The following is a 22500-nucleotide window of genomic DNA, read 5'->3' as shown; positions in this document are numbered from 1 at the left end:
GGAGAGACAAGCCCAAACATTTTTTAGGGGGGGGCTCACGCCGTGGACGACGAGGCAGCAGGAGGCCGCGATAGAGCGGTTCAGCCGTTTAGCAGAGGAGGCCGCCAGATTAAGGGGGTCATTGGTTCAGAGGGAACAGAAGGAAAGTGTAGAGGCACGGCGAGAGGAGCTGGTTAGGCAGCAGAAGGAGCGGGGGTTAATGAAGGAACCCAGTCCCGCTCCTCGCACCAATCAAGTGGTGCGTGTCGCCAGTCCGGTCCGTTCCTGATTCCCGCACTAAGCCAGTGGTGGGTGTTCCCAGTATGGTTCGGCCCGTTCCTGCTCCTCGCATCAAGCCAGTGGTGCGCATCGCCAGCCCGGTCCGGCCTGTTCCTGTCCCTCGCACCAAGTCAGTGGCGCGCATCGCCAGCCCGGTCCGACCTGTTCCTGTCCCTCGCACCAAGCCAGTGGTGCGCGTCGCCAGTCCGGTACGGCCCGTTCCTGCTCCCCGCATCAAGCCAGTGGTGCGCGTCGTCAGCCCAGTCCGGCCCGTTCCTGCTCCCCGCACCAGGCCAGTGGTGCGCGTCGCCAGTCCGGTACGGCCCGACCCTGCTCCCCGCACCAAGCCAGTGGTGCGTGTCGTCAGCCCAGTCCGGCCCGTTCCTGCTCCCCGCACCAAGCCAGGGGTGCGCGTCGTCAGCCCAGTCCGGCCCGTTCCTGCTCCCCGCACCAAGCCAGTGGTGCGTGTGTCCAGTCCGGCACGGCCTGTGCCTGTTCCACCGGTGCCTAGTCCGGCACCGGTCAGCTGCTCCACTCCGGAGCCAGAGCAATCCGCTCCACCGGGGTCCAGTCCAACTCCGGTCAGCGGCTCCACTCCGGAGCCAGAGCAGTCCGCTCCACCGGTGCCTGATCCAGTTCCGGTCAGTGGCTCCACCCCAGACCCAGACGTCAGCCCCTCTCCAGGTTCGGGGTCTCCCACACCAGCGTCCAGACAGGGCGTGGTACTTCGTGGGAGGAAGGAGAGAGGAAGCAGCGCGCCAAGGTCCAGACCAGACCAGGGGCGTAACGGGGAGGTGGAGAGTAAGTGGTGGTCACACCCGGAGCCGGATCCACCTCCGAGGCGGAATGCCCACCCGGCCCCTACCCTGTTAGGTTTATGTGGCGCGGTCGGAGTCCGCACCCTGACTCTAGGGACTTGTATTGGTTTAGTCAGGGTGTGTATTTTCTGTGTTGGGTTTGTCTATGTTAGTTTCTAGATACAGAGAGAGCTACAGAGGGAGCTACAGAGAGAGACAGAGAGATACAGAGAGAGACAGAGGGAGACAGAGAGATACAGAGGGAGACAGAGGGAGACAGAGGGATACAGAGAGAGACAGAGGGAGACAGAGGGAGCTACAGAGAGAGACAGAGGGAGCTACAGAGAGAGACAGAGGGAGACAGAGGGAGACAGAGGGAGACAGAGAGATACAGAGGGAGACAGAGGGAGACAGAGAGATACAGAGAGAGACAGAGGGAGACAGAGGGAGCTACAGAGAGAGACAGAGGGAGCTACAGAGAGAGACAGAGGGAGCTACAGAGAGAGCTGCAGAGAGAGATACAGAGAGCGCTACAGAGAGAGCTACAGAGGGAGACAGAGGGAGACAGAGGGAGACAGAGGGAGACACAGAGGGAGACAGAGGGAGACAGGGGGAGACAGAGGGAGACAGAGGGAGCTACAGAGGGAGACAGAGGGAGACAGAGGGAGCTACAGAGGGAGACAGAGGGAGACACAGAGGGAGACAGAGGGAGAAAGGGGGAGACAGAGGGAGACAGAGGGAGACAGAGGGAGCTACAGAGGGAGACAGAGGGAGACACAGAGGGAGACAGAGGGAGACAGAGGGAGACAGAGGGAGACAGAGGGAGCTACAGAGGGAGACAGAGGGAGACAGAGGGAGACAGAGGGAGCTACAGAGAGAGACAGAGGGAGACAGAGTGAGACAGAGGGAGACAGAGGGAGCTACAGAGGGAGACAGAGGGAGACACAGAGGGAGACAGAGGGAGACAGAGGGAGACAGAGGGAGCTACAGAGGGAGACAGAGGGAGACACAGAGGGAGACAGAGGGAGACAGAGGGAGACAGAGGGACACAGAGGGAGACACAGAGGGAGACAGAGGGAGACAGAGGGAGCTACAGAGAGAGACAGAGGGAGACAGAGTGAGACAGAGGGAGACAGAGAGAGACAGAGGGAGACAGAGGGAGACAGAGGGAATTACAGAGGGAGACAGAGGGAGACAGAGGGAGACAGAGGGAGACATAGGGAGCTACAGAGGGAGACAGAGGGAGACAGGGGGAGACAGAGGGAGACAGAGGGAGCTACCGAGGGAGACAGAGGGAGCTACAGAGGGAGACAGAGGGAGACAGAGGGAGACAGAGGGAGACAGAGAGAGCTACAGAGGGAGACAGAGGGAGACAGAGGGAGACAGAGGGAGACAGAGGGAGCTACAGAGGGAGACAGAGGGAGACAGAGGGAAACAGAGGGAGCTACAGAGGGAGACAGAGGGAGACAGAGGGAGACAGAGGAGACAAAGGGAGCTACAGAGGGAGACAGAGGGAGACACAGAGGGAGACAGAGGGAGACGGAGGGAGCTACAGAGAGAGACAGAGTGAGACAGAGGGAGACAGAGGGAGACAGAGGGAGACAGAGGGAGACAGATGGCTACAGAGGGAGACAGAGGGAGACAGAGGGAGCTACAGAGGGAGACAGAGGGAGACAGAGGGAGCTACAGAGGGAGACAGAGGGAGACAGAGGGAGCTACAGAGGGAGACAGAGGGAGAAAGGGGGAGACAGAGGAAGACAGAGGGAGACAGAGGGAGACAGAGGGAGCTACAGAGGGAGACAGAGTGAGACAGAGTGAGACAGAGGGAGCTACAGAGGGAGACAGAGGGAGACACAGAGGGAGACACAGAGGGAGACAGAGGGAGCTACAGAGGGAGACAGAGGGAGACAGGGGGAGACAGAGGGAGACAGAGTGAGACAGAGGGAGCTACAGAGGGAGACAGAGGGAGACAGAGGGAGACAAAGGGAGACAGAGGGAGACAGAGGGAGCTACAGAGGGAGACAGAGGAGGGAGACAGAGGGAGCTACAGAGGGAGCTACAGAGGGAGACAGAGGGAGACAGAGGGAGACAGAGGGAGCTACAGAGGGAGACAGAGGGAGGCAGAGGGAGACAGAGGGAGCTACAGAGGGAGACAGAGGGAGGCAGAGGGAGACAGAGGGAGACAGAGGGAGACAGAGGGTGACAGAGGGAGACACAGAGGGAGACAGAGGGTGACAGAGGGAGACAGAGGGAGACAGAGGGAGCTACAGAGGGAGACAGAGGGAGCTACAGAGGGAGACAGAGGGAGACACAGAGGGAGACAGAGGGAGAAAGGGGGAGACAGAGGGAGACAGAGGGAGACAGAGGGAGCTACAGAGGGAGACAGAGGGAGACACAGAGGGAGACATAGGGAGACAGAGGGAGACAGAGGGAGACAGAGGGAGCTATAGAGGGAGACAGAGGGAGCTACAGAGGGAGACAGAGGGAGACACAGAGGGAGACAGAGGGAGAAAGGGGGAGACAGAGGAAGACAGAGGGAGACAGAGGGAGCTACTTGAGGGAGACAGAGGGAGACACAGAGGGAGACAGAGGGAGACAGAGGGAGCTACAGAGGGAGACAGAGGGAGACACAGAGGGAGACAGAGGGAGACAGAGGGAGACAGAGGGAGCTACAGAGAGAGACAGAGGGAGACAGAGTGAGACAGAGGGAGACAGAGGGAGCTACAGAGGGAGACAGAGGGAGACACAGAGGGAGACAGAGGGAGACGGAGGGAGCTACAGAGGGAGACAGAGGGAGACAGAGGGAGATAGAGGGAGACAGAGGGAGCTACAGAGGGAGACAGAGGGAGACACAGAAGGAGACAGAGGGTGACAGAGGGAGACAGAGGGAGACAGAGGGAGCTACAGAGGGAGACAGAGGGAGCTACAGAGGGAGACAGAGGGAGACACAGAGGGAGACAGAGGGAGAAAGGGGGAGACAGAGGAAGACAGAGGGAGACAGAGGGAGCTACAGAGGGAGACAGAGGGAGACACAGAGGGAGACAGAGGGAGACAGAGGGAGCTACAGAGGGAGACAGAGGGAGACACAGAGGGAGACAGGGGGAGACAGAGGGCGACAGAGGGAGCTACAGAGAGAGACAGAGGGAGACAGAGTGAGACAGAGGGAGACAGAGGGAGCTACAGAGGGAGACAGAGGGAGACACAGAGGGAGACAGAGGGAGACGGAGGGAGCTACAGAGAGAGACAGAGTGAGACAGAGTGAGACAGAGGGAGACAGAGGGAGACAGATGGCTACAGAGGGAGACAGAGGGAGACAGAGGGAGCTACAGAGGGAGACAGAGGGAGACAGGGAGACAGAGGGAGCTACAGAGGGAGACAGAGGGAGACAGAGGGAGCTACAGAGGGAGACAGAGGGAGACAGAGGGAGCTACAGAGGGAGACAGAGGGAGACAGAGGGAGACAGAGGGAGACAGAGGGAGCTACAGAGGGAGACAGAGGGAGACACAGAGGGAGACACAGAGGGAGACAGAGGGAGACAGAGGGAGACAGAGGGAGCTACAGAGGGAGACAGAGGGAGACAGAGGGAGACAGAGGGAGCTACAGAGGGAGACAGAGGGAGACAGAGGGAGACAGAGGGAGACAGAGGGAGCTACAGAGGGAGACAGAGGGAGACAGAGGGAGACAAAGGGAGACAGAGGGAGACAGAGGGAGCTACAGAGGGAGACAGAGGAGGGAGACAGAGGGAGCTACAGAGGGAGACAGAGGGAGACAGAGGGAGACAGAGGGAGCTACAGAGGGAGACAGAGGGAGACAGAGGGAGGCAGAGGGAGACAGAGGGAGACAGAGGGAGATAGAGGGAGACAGAGGGAGCTACAGAGGGAGACAGAGGGAGACACAGAGGGAGACAGAGGGTGACAGAGGGAGACAGAGGGAGACAGAGGGAGCTACAGAGGGAGACAGAGGGAGCTACAGAGGGAGACAGAGGGAGACACAGAGGGAGACAGAGGGAGAAAGGGGGAGACAGAGGGAGACAGAGGGAGCTACAGAGGGAGACAGAGGGAGACACAGAGGGAGACATAGGGAGACAGAGGGAAACAGAGGGAGCTACAGAGGGAGACAGAGGGAGACAGAGGGAGCTACAGAGGGAGACAGAGGGAGACACAGAGGGAGACAGAGGGAGAAAGGGGGAGACAGAGGAAGACAGAGGGAGACAGAGGGAGCTACAGAGGGAGACAGAGGGAGACACAGAGGGAGACAGAGGGAGACAGAGGGAGACAGAGGGAGCTACAGAGGGAGACAGAGGGAGACACAGAGGGAGACAGAGGGAGACAGAGGGAGACAGAGGGAGCTACAGAGAGAGACAGAGGGAGACAGAGGGAGACAGAGGGAGCTACAGAGGGAGACAGAGGGAGACACAGAGGGAGACAGAGGGAGACAGAGGGAGACACAGAGGGAGACAGAGGGAGACAGAGGGAGCTACAGAGAGAGACAGAGGGAGACAGAGTGAGCTACATAGAGAGCTACATAGAGAGCTACAGAGGGAGACAGAGGGAGATAGAGGGAGCTACAGAGGGAGACAGAGGGAGCTACAGAGGGAGACAGAGGGAGACAGAGGGAGACAGAGGGAGCTACAGAGGGAGACAGAGGGAGACACAGAGGGAGACAGAGGGAGACAGAGGGAGCTACAGAGAGAGACAGAGGGAGACAGAGTGAGACAGAGGGAGACAGAGGGAGACAGAGGGAGACAGAGGGAATTACAGAGGGAGACAGAGGGAGACAGAGGGAGACAGAGGGAGCTACAGAGGGAGACAGAGGGAGACAGGGGGAGACAGAGGGAGACAGAGGGAGCTACCGAGGGAGACAGAGGGAGCTACAGAGGGAGACAGAGGGAGACAGAGGGAGCTACAGAGGGAGACAGAGGGAGACAGAGGGAGACAGAGGGAGCTACAGAGGGAGACACAGAGGGAGACAGAGGGAGACAGAGGGAGCTAGAGAGAGAGACCGAGTGAGACAGAGGGAGACAGAGGGAATTACAGAGGGAGACAGAGGGAGACAGAGGGAGCTACAGAGGGAGACAGAGGGAGACAGGGGGAGACAGAGGGAGACAGAGGGAGCTACCGAGGGAGACAGAGGGAGCTACAGAGGGAGACAGAGGGAGCTACAGAGGGAGACAGAGGGAGACAGAGGGAGACAGAGGGAGACAGAGGGAGCTACAGAGGGAGCTACAGAGGGAGACAGAGCGAGACACAGAGGGAGACAGAGGGAGACAGAGGGAGCTACAGAGAGAGACCGAGTGAGACAGAGGGAGACACAGAGGGAGACAGAGGGAGACAGAGGGAGCTACAGAGAGAGACCGAGTGAGACAGAGGGAGACAGAGGGAGACAGAAGGAGACAGAGTGAGACAGAGGGAGACAGAGGGAGCTACAGAGGGAGACAGAGGGAGACACAGAGGGAGACAGAGGGAGACAGAGGGAGACAGAGGGAGACAGAGGGAGCTACAGAGGGAGACAGAGGGAGACAGAGGGAGCTACAGAGGGAGACAGAGGGAGACAGAGGGAGGCAGAGGGAGACAGAGGGAGACAGAGGGAGCTACCGAGGGAGACAGAGGGAGCTACAGAGGGAGACAGAGGGAGACAGAGGGAGCTACAGAGGGAGACAGAGGGAGACAGAGGGAGACAGAGGGAGCTACAGAGGGAGACAGAGGGAGACAGAGGGAGCTACAGAGGGAGACAGAGGGAGACACAGAGGGAGACAGAGGGAGCTACAGAGAGAGACAGAGTGAGACAGAGGGAGACACAGAGGGAGACAGAGGGAGACAGAGGGAGCTACAGAGAGAGACCGAGTGAGACAGAGGGAGACAGAGGGAGACAGAGGGAGACAGAGTGAGACAGAGGGAGACAGAGGGAGCTACAGAGGGAGCTACAGAGGGAGACAGAGGGAGACACAGAGGGAGACACAGAGGGAGACAGAGGGAGACAGAGGGAGACAGAGGGAGCTACAGAGGGAGACAGAGGGAGCTACAGAGGGAGACAGAGGGAGACAGAGGGAGGCAGAGGGAGACAGAGGGAGCTACAGAGGGAGCTACAGAGGGAGCTACAGAGGGAGACAGAGGGAGACAGAGAGAGCTACAGAGGGAGACAGAGGGAGACAGAGGGAGGCAGAGGGAGACAGAGGGAGCTACAGAGGGAGACAGGGGGAGACAGAGGGAGTCAGAGGGAGACAGAGGGAGCTACAGAGGGAGACAGAGGGAGACAGAGAGAGACAGAGGGAGACAGAGGGAGACAGAGGGAGACAGAGGGAGCTACAGAGGGAGCTACAGAGGGAGACACAGAGGGAGACAGAGGGAGATGGAGGGAGCTACAGAGAGAGACAGAGTGAGACAGAGGGAGACAGAGGGAGACAGAGGGAGACAGATGGCTACAGAGGGAGACAGAGGGAGACAGAGGGAGCTACAGAGGGAGACAGAGGGAGACAAAGGGAGCTACAGAGGGAGCTACAGAGGGAGACAGAGGGAGCTACAGAGGGAGACAGAGGGAGACAGAGGGAGCTACAGAGGGAGACAGAGGGAGACAGAGGGAGCTACAGAGGGAGACAGAGTGAGACAGAGGGAGACAGAGGGAGCTACAGAGGGAGACAGAGGGAGACACAGAGGGAGACACAGAGGGAGACAGAGGGAGCTACAGAGGGAGCTACAGAGGGAGACAGAGGGAGACAGAGGGAGACAGAGGGAGACAGAGGGAGCTACAGAGGGAGACAGAGGGAGACAGGGGGAGACAGAGTGAGACAGAGGGAGCTACAGAGGGAGACAGAGGGAGACAGAGGGAGACAGAGGGAGACAAAGGGAGACAGAGGGAGACAGAGGGAGCTACAGAGGGAGACAGAGGAGGGAGACAGAGGGAGCTACAGAGGGAGCTACAGAGGGAGACAGAGGGAGACAGAGGGAGACAGAGGGAGCTACAGAGGGAGACAGAGGGAGACAGAGAGAGGCAGAGGGAGACAGAGGGAGCTACAGAGGGAGACAGAGGGAAACAGAGGGAGACAGAGGGAGACAGAGGGAGCTACAGAGGGAGACAGAGGGAGACACAGAGGGAGACAGAGGGTGACAGAGGGAGACAGAGGGAGACAGAGGGAGCTACAGAGGGAGACAGAGGGAGACAGAGGGAGCTACAGAGGGAGACAGAGGGAGACACAGCGGGAGACAGAGGGAGAAAGGGGGAGACAGAGGGAGACAGAGGGAGACAGAGGGAGAAAGGGGGAGACAGAGGAAGACAGAGGGAGACAGAGGGAGCTACAGAGGGAGACAGAGGGAGACACAGAGGGAGACAGAGGGAGACAGAGGGAGCTACAGAGGGAGACAGAGGGAGACACAGAGGGAGACAGAGGGAGACAGAGGGAGACAGAGGGAGCTACAGAGAGAGACAGAGGGAGACAGAGTGAGACAGAGGGAGACAGAGGGAGCTACAGAGGGAGACAGAGGGAGACACAGAGGGAGACAGAGGGAGACAGAGGGAGATAGAGTGAGCTACATAGAGAGCTACAGAGGGAGACAGAGGGAGATAGAGGGAGCTACAGAGGGAGACAGAGGGAGCTACAGAGGGAGACAGAGGGAGACAGAGGGAGACAGAGGGAGCTACAGAGGGAGACAGAGGGAGACACAGAGGGAGACAGAGGGAGACAGAGGGAGCTACAGAGAGAGACAGAGGGAGACAGAGTGAGACAGATGGAGACAGAAGGAGACAGAGGGAGACAGAGGGAGACAGAGGGAGACAGAGGGAGCTACAGAGGGAGACAGAGGGAGACAGGGGGAGACAGAGGGAGACAGAGGGAGCTACCGAGGGAGACAGAGGGAGCTACAGAGGGAGACAGAGGGAGACAGAGGGAGCTACAGAGGGAGACAGAGGGAGACAGAGGGAGACAGAGGGAGACAGAGGGAGCTACAGAGGGAGACAGAGGGAGACAGAGGGAGCTACAGAGGGAGACAGAGGGAGACACAGAGGGAGACAGAGGGAGACAGAGGGAGCTACAGAGAGAGACAGAGGGAGACAGAGGGAATTACAGAGGGAAACAGAGGGAGACAGAGGGAGACAGAGGGAGCTACAGAGGGAGACAGGGGGAGACAGAGGGAGACAGAGGGAGCTACCGAGGGAGACAGAGGGAGCTACAGAGGGAGACAGAGGGAGACAGAGGGAGCTACAGAGGGAGACAGAGGGAGACAGAGGGAGACAGAGGGAGACAGAGGGAGCTACAGAGGGAGACAGAGGGAGACACAGAGGGAGACAGAGGGAGACAGAGGGAGCTACAGAGAGAGACCGAGTGAGACAGAGGGAGACACAGAGGGAGACAGAGGGAGACAGAGGGAGCTACAGAGAGAGACCGAGTGAGACAGAGGGAGACAGAGGGAGACAGAGGGAGCTACCGAGGGAGACAGAGGGAGCTACAGAGGGAGACAGAGGGAGACAGAGGGAGCTACAGAGGGAGACAGAGGGAGACAGAGGGAGACAGAGGGAGCTACAGAGGGAGACAGAGGGAGACAGAGGGAGACAGAGGGAGCTACAGAGGGAGACAGAGGGAGACAGAGGGAGACAGAGGGAGACAGAGGGAGCTACAGAGGGAGACAGAGGGAGACACAGAGGGAGACAGAGGGAGACAGAGGGAGCTACAGAGAGAGACCGAGTGAGACAGAGGGAGACACAGAGGGAGACAGAGGGAGACAGAGGGAGCTACAGAGAGAGACCGAGTGAGACAGAGGGAGACAGAGGGAGACAGAGGGAGACAGAGTGAGACAGAGGGAGACAGAGGGAGCTACAGAGGGAGACACAGAGGGAGACAGAGGGAGACAGAGGGAGACAGAGGGAGCTACAGAGGGAGACAGAGGGAGACAGAGGGAGCTACAGAGGGAGACAGAGGGAGGCAGAGGGAGACAGAGGGAGACAGAGGGAGCTACCGAGGGAGACAGAGGGAGCTACAGAGGGAGACAGAGGGAGACAGAGGGAGCTACAGAGGGAGACAGAGGGAGACAGAGGGAGACAGAGGGAGCTACAGAGGGAGACAGAGGGAGACAGAGGGAGACAGAGGGAGCTACAGAGGGAGACAGAGGGAGACACAGAGGGAGACAGAGGGAGCTACAGAGAGAGACCGAGTGAGACAGAGGGAGACACAGAGGGAGACAGAGGGAGACAGAGGGAGCTACAGAGAGAGACCGAGTGAGACAGAGGGAGACAGAGGGAGACAGAGGGAGACAGAGTGAGACAGAGGGAGTCAGAGGGAGCTACAGAGGGAGACAGAGGGAGACACAGAGGGAGACACAGAGGGAGACAGAGGGAGACAGAGGGAGACAGAGGGAGACAGAGGGAGCTACAGAGGGAGACAGAGGGAGACAGAGGGAGCTACAGAGGGAGACAGAGGGAGACAGAGGGAGGCAGAGGGAGACAGAGGGAGGCAGAGGGAGCTACAGAGGGAGCTACAGAGGGAGACAGAGGGAGACAGAGAGAGCTACAGAGGGAGACAGAGGGAGACAGAGGGAGGCAGAGGGAGACAGAGGGAGACAGAGGGAGCTACAGAGGGAGACAGGGGGAGACAGAGGGAGTCAGAGGGAGACAGAGGGAGCTACAGAGGGAGACAGAGGGAGACAGAGGGAGACAGAGGGAGACAGAGAGAGACAGAGGGAGACAGAGGGAGACAGAGGGAGACAGAGGGAGCTACAGAGAGAAGAAGAGAGTCTCTAAATACAAAGCAAGCAATAATCCATCACCAGGGTTTGTATCTGAAGCATCTCAGAGTAGGAGTGCTGAGCTAGGATCAGGTCTCCTCTGTCCATGTAAACGTATTCATTTTATCTAAGAGGCAAAACTGATCCTAGATCAACACTCCAGAGGGAGGCAGAGAGGAGAGAGAACAGTCAGAATATTCTCTAACTACATGGGGAACAATACATAGCTGCTGCTGTTCTTTACTCTGCCAACAGAGGGAGGCAGAGAGAAGAGAGACACTCACTCATTCAAACGTTTCCTAAATACAGGGCAGAAAATCCTGCACCAAAGGTCAGCAGCACTACACAGTGGATCTGCTGGAGCTACATACGATACGATATAGTTGTTCAGCACAAGGCCTTTCTAGCTTCCTGTCTAAGGGGTGTCCTTAAACATCAGCTGCCTCACAGAAACAAGAGGTAGGCTCCTGCCCTATGGGCCGTTCTGGCTCGGACAAGGCTTCCTTACAAGGCCTTTCTCAAGTCCAGTCTCGTTGATTGGATATTTGTCAGTAGTCTCGTGCCTTTTCTGAGACTTTGATCTGGAGACTGGTCTTGAGAAAGGCTTTGTGTTGAAATGTTGACAACCCCTATTCATGTTTCCTCTAAATGCGTGGGAAACGATATATCACTTTTATTTTAGCCATCCCTACGAGTAAAAGATGTTGAAAATATGTTTAAAAGACGTTGAAAATACGTATTTCTGTTTGGAAATACATATTTTCAACCAATTTTGCTCACTGAGATTCTGTTGCCGTTCTTTAATCTAAAATCCTACCTTTGTGTAGTCTGGGTGGTAGGTGCTCGAAGATGTGATCCTCAATGGTGGATTTGGATTGGGAGGGGTCTACCACTACCCCATCCGCGCTGGGTCCGACCTCGTTCTCTACATGATGCCCCTCTTCCTCATCATCATCACTCATGACATCATCTTCCTCATCCTCATCGTCGGCTATCAGAGGCCTGTGGGGTCCTGGGTGATTCAGCAGTCCTGAAACATGCACACACAACACAGTTAAAAACCTGCGTTCTCTCTGGTTGGTCATCAGTCTGTCTGGTTGGTCATCAGTCTGTCTGGTTGGTCATCAGTCTCTCTGGTTGGTCATCAGTCTCTCTGGTTGGTCATCAGTCTCTCTGGTTGGTCATCAGTCTGTCTGGTTGGTCATCAGTCTCTCTGGTTGGTCATCAGTCTGTCTGGTTGGTCATCAGTCTCTCTGGTTGGTCATCAGTCTGTCTGGTTGGTCATCAGTCTCTCTGGTTGGTCATCAGTCTCTCTGGTTGGTCATCAGTCTGTCTGGTTGGTCATCAGTCTCTCTGGTTGGTCATCAGTCTGTCTGGTTGGTCATCAGTCTCTCTGGTTGGTCATCAGTCTGTCTGGTTGGTCATCAGTCTCTCTGGTTGGTCATCAGTCTCTCTGGTTGGTCATCAGTCTGTCTGGTTGGTCATCAGTCTCTCTGGTTGGTCATCAGTCTCTCTGGTTGGTCATCAGTCTGTCTGGTTGGTCATCAGTCTCTCTGGTTGGTCATCAGTCTGTCTGGTTGGTCATCAGTCTCTCTGGTTGGTCATCAGTCTGTCTGGTTGGTCATCAGTCTGTCTGGTTGGTCATCAGTCTGTCTGGTTGGTCATCAGTCTGTCTGGTTGGTCATCAGTCTCTCTGGTTGGTCATCAGTCTGTCATAAGTACTCTATACTAAAGCAGACTATAATATACAGTAAGTACTCTATACTAAAGCAGACTATAATATACAGTAAGTACTCTATACTAAAGCAGAATATAATATACAGTAAGTACTCTATACTAAAGCAGAATATAATATACAGTAAGTACTCTATACTAAAGCAGACTATAATATACAGTAAGTACTCTATACTAAAGCAGACTATAATATACAGTAAGTACTCTATACTAAAGCAGACTATAATATACAGTAAGTACTCTATACTAAAGCAGAATATAATATACAGTAAGTACTCTATACTAAAGCAGAATATAATATACAGTAAGTACTCTATACTAAAGCAGAATATAATATACAGTAAGTACTCTATACTAAAGCAGACTATAATATACAGTAAGTACTCTATACTAAAGCAGACTATAATATACAGTAAGTACTCTATACTAAAGCAGACTATAATATACAGTAAGTACTCTATACTAAAGCAGAATATAATATACAGTAAGTACTCTATACTAAAGCAGAATATAATATACAGTAAGTACTCTATACTAAAGCAGAATATAATATACAGTAAGTACTCTATACTAAAGCAGAATATAATATACAGTAAGTACTCTATACTAAAGCAGACTATAATATACAGTAAGTACTCTATACTAAAGCAGACTATAATATACACTAAGTACTCTATACTAAAGCAGACTATAATATACAGTAAGTACTCTATACTAAAGCAGACTATAATATACAGTAAGTACTCTATACTAAAGCAGACTATAATATACAGTAAGTACTCTATACTAAAGCAGACTATAATATACAGTAAGTACTCTATACTAAAGCAGACTATAATATACAGTAAGTACTCTATACTAAAGCAGAATATAATATACAGTAAGTACTCTATACTAAAGCAGACTATAATATACAGTAAGTACTCTATACTAAAGCAGACTATAATATACAGTAAGTACTCTATACTAAAGCAGAATATAATATACAGTAAGTACTCTATACTAAAGCAGACTATAATATACAGTAAGTACTCTATACTAAAGCAGAATATAATATACAGTAAGTACCCTATACTAAAGCAGACTATAATATACAGTACGTACTCTATACTAAAGCAGACTATAATATACAGTAAGTACTCTATACTAAAGCAGACTATAATATACAGTAAGTACTCTATACTAAAGCAGACTATAATATACAGTAAGTACTCTATACTAAAGCAGACTATAATATACAGTAAGTACTCTATACTAAAGCAGACTATAATATACAGTAAGTACTCTATACTAAAGCAGACTATAATATACAGTAAGTACTCTATACTAAAGCAGACTATAATATACAGTAAGTACTATATACTAAAGCAGACTAAAATATACAGTAAGTACTCTATTAAAGCAGACTATAATATACAGTAAGTACTCTATACTAAAGCAGACTATAATATACAGTAAGTACTCTATACTAAAGCAGACTATAATATACAGTAAGTACTCTATACTAAAGCAGACTATAATATACAGTAAGTACTCTATACTTAAGCAGACTAATATACAGTAAGTACTCTATACTAAAGCAGACTATAATATACAGTAAGTACTCTATACTAAAGCAGACTATAATATACAGTAAGTACTCTATACTAAAGCAGACTATAATATACAGTAAGTACTCTATACTAAAGCAGACTATAATATACAGTAAGTACTCTATACTTAAGCAGACTATAATATACAGTAAGTACTCTATACTAAAGCAGACTATAATATACAGTAAGTACTCTATACTTAAGCAGACTATAATATACAGTAAGTACTCTATACTAAAGCAGACTATAATATACAGCAAGTACTCTATACTAAAGCAGACTATAATATACAGTAAGTACTCTATACTAAAGCAGACTAAAATATACACTAAGTTCTCTATACTAAAGCAGACTATAATATACAGTAAGTACTCTATACTAAAGCAGACTATAATATACAGTAAGTACTCTATACTAAAGCAGACTATAATATACACTAAGTACTCTATACTAAAGCACACTAATATACAGTAAGTACTCTATACTAAAGCAGACTATAATATACACTAAGTACTCTATACTAAAGCAGACTATAATATACACTAAGTACTCTATACTAAAGCACACTAATATACAGTTAGTACTCTATACTAAAGCAGACTATAATATACACTAAGTACTCTATACTAAAGCAGACTATAATATACACTAAGTACTCTATACTAAAGCAGACTATAATATACACTAAGTACTCTATACTAAAGCAGACTATAATATACAGTAAGTACTCTATACTAAAGCAGACTATAATATACAGTAAGTACTCTATACTAAAGCAGACTATAATATACAGTAAGTACTCTATACTAAAGCAGACTATAATATACAGTAAGTACTCTATACTAAAGCAGACTATAATATACACTAAGTACTCTATACTAAAGCAGACTATAATATACACTAAGTACTCTATACTAAAGCAGAATATAATATACAGTAAGTACTCTATACTAAAGCTAACTAATATACAGTAAGTACTCTATACGTAAGCAGAATAATATACAGTAAGTACTCTATACGTAAGCAGACTATAATATACAGTAAGTACTCTATACTAAAGCAGACTATAATATACAGTAAGTACTCTATACTAAAGCAGACTTTAATATACACTAAGTACTATATACTAAAGCAGACTATAATATACAGTAAGTACTCTATACTAAAGCAGACTATAATATACACTAAGTACTCTATACTAAAGCAGACTATAATATACACTAAGTACTCTATACTAAAGCAGACTATAATATACAGTAAGTACTCTATACTAGAGCAGACTATAATATACAGTAAGTACTCTATACTAAAGCAGAATATAATATACAGTAAGTACTCTATACTAAAGCAAACTAATATACAGTAAGTACTCTATACGTAAGCAGAATAATATACAGTAAGTACTCTATACTAAAGCAGACTATAATATACACTAAGTACTCTATACTAAAGCAGACTATAATATACAGTAAGTACTCTATACTAAAGCACAGTAATATACAGTAAGTACTCTATACTAAAGCAGAATATAATATACAGTAAGTACTCTATACTAAAGCAAACTAATATACAGTTAGTACTCTATACTAAAGCAGACTATAATATACAGTAAGTACTCTATACTAAAGCAGACTATAATATACAGTAAGTACTCTATACTAAAGCAGACTATAATATACAGTAAGTACTCTATACTGAAGCAGACTATAATGTACAATAAGTACTCTATACTAAAGCAGACTATAATATACACTAAGTACTCTATATTAAAGCAGACTATAATATACAGTAAGTACTCTATACTAAAGCAGACTATAATATACAGTAAGTACTCTATACTAAAGCAGACTATAATATACAGTAAGTACTCTATACTAAAGCAGACTATAATATACAGTAAGTACTCTATACTAAAGCAGACTATAATATACAGTAAGTACTCTATACTAAAGCAGACTATAGTATACAGTAAGTACTTATTAAAGCAGACTATAATATACACTAAGTACTCTATGCTAAAGCAGAATATAATATACAGTAAGTACTCTATACTAAAGCAAACTAATATACAGTAAGTACTCTATACGTAAGCAGAATAATATACAGTAAGTACTCTATACTAAAGCAGACTATAATATACACTAAGTACTCTATACTAAAGCAGACTAAAATATACAGTAAGTACTCTATACTAAAGCAGACTATAATATACAGTAAGTACTCTATACTAAAGCAGACTATAATATACAGTAAGTACTCTATACTAAAGCAGACTATAATATACAGTAAGTACTCTATTAAAGCAGACTATAATATACAGTAAGTACTCTATACTAAAGCAGACTATAATATACAGTAAGTACTCTATACTAAAGCAGACTATAATATACAGTAAGTACTCTATACTAAAGCAGACTATAATATACAGTAAGTACTCTATACTAAAGCAGACTATAATATACACTAAGTACTCTATACTAAAGCAGACTAAAATATACAGTAAGTACTCTATACTAAAGCAGACTATAATATACAGTAAGTACTCTATACTAAAGCAGACTATAATATACAGTAAGTACTCTATACTAAAGCAGACTATAATATACAGTAAGTACTCTATATTAAAGCAGACTATAATATACAGTAAGCACTCTATACTAAAGCAGACTATAATATACAGTAAGTACTCTATACTAAAGCAGACTATAATATACAGTAAGTACTCTATACTAAAGCAGACTATAATATACAGTAAGTACTCTATACTAAAGCAGACTATAATATACAGTAAGTACTCTATATTAAAGCATTATATACAGAGCCAAAGAATAGTATCTTACCATTCTTCTTTAGGAAGTGAAGGGCATCATAATATCCCTGTTTACACATGGTCTTCATAACCTGAAACAAAGAAACACAGACACAGTTAATATCCTAATTCAGAGAGTCTGTCTGTCTCCGTCTGACTCCCTGTAAATAAAAGTGTGTAATCAGTTGGTAAGAATGTGTGGAGGTAGCAATGCCAAGGTCGTGGTTTCAGTTGGTAAGAATGTGTGGAAGTAGCAATGCCAAGGTCGTGGTTTCAATTCATGCACGGATCACATACACATTCTAAAACAGGTATGCACTCAATGTACTGTCGCTTTGGATAAAAATGGCTGATGAATGGCATATATTATCATATTATTACATTATTTAAATGGTAATATTATCATATTATTATTACATTGTGTAAATTAATATATATCATAATAATATTACATTATGTAAATGAATATATTATTTTTAAAAATTACATTACGTAAATGAATACATTATCATATGATTATTACATTATGTAAATGAATATATTATCATAGCAGTATTACATTATGTAAATGAATATATTATCATATTATTACATTATGTGAATGAATATATTATCATATTATTACATTATGTGAATGAATGTATTATCATATTATTATTACATTATGTAAATGCATGTATATATGAATTACTGTAAGTTGCTACATTACCTGTGGATCGGGGGGGAACAGAGCTCTGGACACTGTGTAGAGGTTGGTGAGTGTAAACTGGATGGAGGTGTGTGTGTGTGTGTGTGTGTGTGTGTGTGTGTGTGTGTGTGTGTGTGTACCTGTGGATCGGGGGGGAACAGAGCTCTGGACACTCTGTAGAGGTTGGTGAGTGTAAACTGGATGGAGGTGTGTGTGTGTGTGTGTGTGTGTGTGTGTGTGTGTGTGTGTGTGTGTGTGTGTGTGTGTGTGTGTGTGTGTGTGTGTGTGTGTGTGTGTGTGTGTGTGTGGGTGTGTGTGTACCTGTGGATCGGGCGGGAACAGAGCTCTGGACACTCTGTAGAGGTTGGTGAGTGTAAACTGGATGGAGGTGTTGGTGAAACGTAGTTCATGCATGTTGGTGGATCTATCTCTAGGACAGATGTCACTCTCTCCAGAGAATGGAGACACAGTGATGGTGTTCTTCAGCTCATACTGGGGCAGATTATCACTGATACCCCCATCCACATAACGCTGGGGAGAGGGAGGGGGACAGAGAGAGGGAGGAGAGAGAGAGAGAGAGAGGGGGACGAGGGGGAGGAGAGAGAGAGAGAGAGAGAGGGAGGAGAGAGAGAGAGAGAGAGAGAGAGAGGGAGGAGGAGGAGGAGAGAGAGAGAGGGAGGAGGGGGAGGAGAGAGAGAGAGAGAGAGAGATGAGGGGGAGGAGAGAGAGAGAGAGAGAGGGAGGAGGGGGAGGAGAGAGAGAGAGAGAGAGAGATGAGGGGGAGGAGAGAGAGAGAGAGGGAGGAAGGGGGAGGAGAGAGAGAGAGAGAGAGAGGGAGGAGGGGGAGAAGAGAGAGAGAGGGAAGAGGGGGAGAAGAGAGAGAGAGGGAGGAGGGGGAGGAGAGAGAGAGAGAGAGAGAGAGAGAGAGAGAGAGAGAGAGAGAGAGAGAGAGAGGAGGAGGGGGAGGAGAGAGAGTGTCAGGCAGAAAGATACTAAACTAAAATATCAACCATTTTGAGTCAGTTAAAATGTTGCTACATGGAGTACCAATGTATTAGGGTAAAAGTGCTGCATCTGGTGGGAGGTGGTGTGATGTGATGTGATGTCAGTAGATAGTGTTTATAGTGACGTCAGGTCCAGTGTCCAGCCAGCACGAGGACAGCAGAGGAAAGGACAACCTTGAGACCTCTGCCAACACACTGGCACTGGCACTGGCACTGGCACTCCCATTCACGTCACACAGGCACTCAGGACCGGAGTTGGGCACATGCACATGGGTACTTCCCAAAGGCCAAAGAGAACACTGATGTAAAATGTAGTTGACCTTTCTCACTAAGCCTTGTTAGAACGTTGGGGGAATTTCTAGACTAGCTAGAATACAGGCCAAACCATTACTGTGTGGAACCGTGCCTTTCTAACTTTAGTCTAAATGGACAATGATTGAACTGTAGAGTCTAAGCCAAATAACATGTCACGTGACGCCATTCAAGAGTCAGAAAAGATGGAAAGAAAGCTGACATTCCAGAGACAGAGCAAGAGGGGGGGTAGAGGAGGAGAAAACATTAACTGGGAAGGTAGAGAGAGAGAGAGGGCAGGAGGGGGGAGAGGGCAGGAGGGGGGAGAAGGCAGGAGGGGAAGAGAGGGCAGGAGGGGGGGAGAGGGCAGGAGGGGGAGAGGGCAGGAGGGGGGGAGGGCAGGAGGGGGGGAGAGGGCAGGAGGGGGAGAGGGCAGGAGGGGGGGAGAGGGCAGGAGGGTAGAGAGAGGACAGGAGGGGGGAGAGGGCAGGAGGGGGAGAGGGCAGGAGGGGGAGAGGGCAGGAGGGGGAGAGGGCAGGAGGGGGGAGAGGGCAGGAGGGTGAGAGGGCAGGAGGGGGGGAGGGCAGGAGGGGGAGAGGGCAGGAGGGAGAGAGGGCAGGAGGGGGGGAGAGGGCAGGAGGGGGAGAGGGCAGGATGGGGGGAGAGGGCAGGAGGGTAGAGAGAGGGCAGGAGGGGGAGAGGGCAGGAGGGGGAGAGGGCAGGAGGGGGAGAGGGCAGGAGGGGGGAGAGGGCAGGAGGGGGGAGAGGGCAGGAGGGGGAGAGGGCAGGAGGGGGAGAGGGCAGGAGGGGGGAGGGCAGGAGGGTAGAGAGAGGACAGGAGGGTAGAGGAGGAGAGAACGTTAACTGGGAAGGTAGAGAGAGAGAGAGGGCAGGAGGGGGGAGAGGGCAGGAGGGGGAGAGGGCAGGAGGGGGGGAGAGGGCAGGAGGGGGAGAGGGCAGGAGGGGGAGAGGGCAGGAGGGGGAGAGGGCAGGAGGGTGGGAGGGCAGGAGGGGGAGAGGGCAGGAGGGGGAGAGGGCAGGAGGGGAGAGAGAGGACAGGAGGTAGAGAGAGAGGACAGGAGGGTAGAGAGAGGACAGGAGGGTAGAGAGAGGACAGGAGGGTAGAGAGAGGACAGGAGGGTAGAGAGAGGACAGGAGGGTAGAGAGAGGACAGGAGGGTAGAGAGAGGACAGGAGGTAGAGAGAGAGGACAGGAGGGTAGAGAGAGGACAGGAGGGGAGAGAGAGGACAGGAGGGTAGAGAGAGGACAGGAGGGGAGAGAGAGGACAGGAGGGTAGAGAGAGGACAGGAGGGTAGAGAGAGGACAGGAGGTAGAGAGAGGACAGGAGGGTAGAGAGAGGACAGGAGGGTAGAGAGAGGACAGGAGGTAGAGAGAGGACAGGAGGGTAGAGAGAGGACAGGAGGTAGAGAGAGGACAGGAGGTAGAGAGAGGACAGGAGGGTAGAGAGAGAGAGAGGGCAGGAGGGGGGAGAGGGCAGGAGGGTAGAGAGAGGACAGGAGGTAGAGAGAGGACAGGAGGTAGAGAGAGGACAGGAGGGTAGAGAGAGAGAGAGGGCAGGAGGGTGGGAGGGCAGGAGGGTAGAGAGAGGACAGGAGGGTAGAGAGAGGACAGGAGGGTAGAGAGAGGACAGGAGGGGAAAGAGAGGACAGGTGGTAGAGAGAGGACAGGAGGTAGAGAGAGGACAGGAGGTAGAGAGAGGACAGGAGGGGAGAGAGAGGACAGGAGGGGAGAGAGATGACAGGAGGGGAGAGAGAGGACAGGAGGTAGAGAGAGGACAGGAGGTAGAGAGAGGACAGGAGGTAGAGAGAGGACAAGAGGGGAGAGAGAGGACAGGAGGGTAGAGAGAGGACAGGAGGGGAGAGAGAGGACAGGAGGTAGAGAGAGGACAGGAGGGGAGAGAGAGGACAGGAGGGTAGAGAGAGGACAGGAGGTAGAGAGAGGACAGGAGGGTAGAGAGAGGACAGGAGGGTAGAGAGAGGACAGGAGGGTAGAGAGAGAGGACAGGAGGTAGAGAGAGGACAGGAGGTAGAGAGAAGACAGGAGGTAGAGAGAGGACAGGAGGTAGAGAGAAGACAGGAGGTAGAGAGAGGACAGGAGGGTAGAGAGAGGACAGGAGGGGAGAGAGAGGACAGGAGGGTAGAGAGAGGACAGGAGGTAGAGAGAAGACAGGAGGTAGAGAGAGGACAGGAGGGTAGAGAGAGGACAGGAGGGGAGAGAGAGGACAGGAGGGTAGAGAGAGGACAGGATGGTAGAGAGAGGACAGGAGGGTAGAGAGAGGACAGGAGGTAGAGAGAAGACAGGAGGTAGAGAGAGGACAGGAGGGTAGAGAGAGGACAGGAGGTAGAGTGAGGACAGGAGGTAGAGAGAGGACAGGAGGTAGAGAGAGGACAGGAGGTAGAGAGAGGACAGGAGGTAGAGAGAGGACAGGAGGTAGAGAGAGGACAGGAGGTAGAGAGAGGACAGGAGGGGAAAGAGAGGACAGGAGGTAGAGAGAGGACAGGAGGGTAGAGAGAGGACAGGAGGGGAAAGAGAGGACAGGTGGTAGAGAGAGGACAGGAGGTAGAGAGAGGACAGGTGGTAGAGAGAGGACAGGAGGGTAGAGAGAGGACAGGAGGTAGAGAGAGGACAGGAGGTAGAGAGAGGACAGGAGGTAGAGAGAGGACAGGAGGGTAGAGAGAGGACAGGAGGGTAGAGAGGACAGGAGGTAGAGAGAGGACAGGAGGGTAGAGAGAGGACAGGAGGGTAGAGAGAGGACAGGAGGTAGAGAGAGGACAGGAGGTAGAGAGAGGACAGGAGGGTAGAGAGAGGACAGGAGGGGAGAGAGAGGACAGGAGGTAGAGAGAGGACAGGAGGGTAGAGAGAGGGCAGGAGGTAGAGAGAGGACAGGAGGGTAGAGAGAGGACAGGAGTGTAGTGGAGATTGAAGAGTAGAGAACTGGCTGTCCCTGACCCAAGAACAACAACAACAACAACAATACAAGGAAACCATAGCCAGGAAACAGGATTAAAGGTCAATAGGCTGGACGGACCTATCAGATTGGAGGAGAGTTGAGAGCTTGACCAATCACAGTGAGGAAAAGGGAGAGCTTGACCAATAAGAGTCGAGGAGAGGAGAGAGCCAACAATTACTTTAGAAAACGATCACATCTGTTCTAAATCTGTCACTACTGACAACAGCTGTGCTTTCTCAAAGCTCATTTTTGCACCATACATGTGGTTTGTTTGGAAACAGAAAAGTGTCCGTTTTGAATTGGTGGTCAGTATTTTGTGTTCGTGTTGTGTAGACTACACTTGCTGAATGATAAGAAGAGCTCCCACTATATGGCCAAGATGCAAAGCCAAAATGGGCTATACTGTAAACATTTATCGAACATAAAATACACTTTTTGGTCTTAATTTAAGGTTAAGGTTAGGCATAAGGTTCGCAGTGTGGTTAGGGTTTAGGTTAGGGTTTAGGTTAGGGTTAAGGTTCGCAGTGTGGTTAGGGTTTAGGTTAGGGTTAAGGTTAGGGTTAAGGTTAGGCATAAGGTTCGCAGTGTGGTTAGGGTTTAGGTTAGGGTTTAGGTTAGGGTTTAGGTTAGGGTTTAGGTTAGGGTT

The 22500-nt window shown here is 50.3% G+C and overlaps 1 protein-coding gene and 1 long non-coding RNA gene across 2 annotated transcripts in view; one reads left to right on the top strand and one right to left on the bottom strand.

Annotated features, from left to right (window-relative positions):
• LOC311134947 (patatin-like phospholipase domain-containing protein 2) overlaps window positions 1–22500 on the bottom strand; it is a gene marked incomplete at its 5' end in the record, with an annotated part of 29908 nt that overhangs the window by 3308 nt on the left and 4100 nt on the right. Inside the window, 3 exons of the mRNA XM_084168720.1 lie at window positions 11583–11795; window positions 16932–16992; window positions 17910–18119. Coding sequence (XP_084024846.1) covers window positions 11583–11795; window positions 16932–16992; window positions 17910–18119 — 484 coding nt within the window. The remainder of the gene's footprint in view (window positions 1–11582; window positions 11796–16931; window positions 16993–17909; window positions 18120–22500) is intronic.
• On the top strand, window positions 20379–21244 carry LOC311134951. Its single transcript, XR_014613727.1, has 3 exons — window positions 20379–20421; window positions 20481–20891; window positions 20984–21244. It is a non-coding gene; the product is annotated as an uncharacterized lncRNA (long non-coding RNA).

This window comes from Coregonus lavaretus, assembly GCF_964263955.1.
Source record: "Coregonus lavaretus genome assembly, chromosome: 9".
Classification (NCBI taxonomy): domain Eukaryota; kingdom Metazoa; phylum Chordata; class Actinopteri; order Salmoniformes; family Salmonidae; genus Coregonus; species Coregonus lavaretus.
This window is presented reverse-complemented; position numbering and strand designations above follow the sequence as displayed.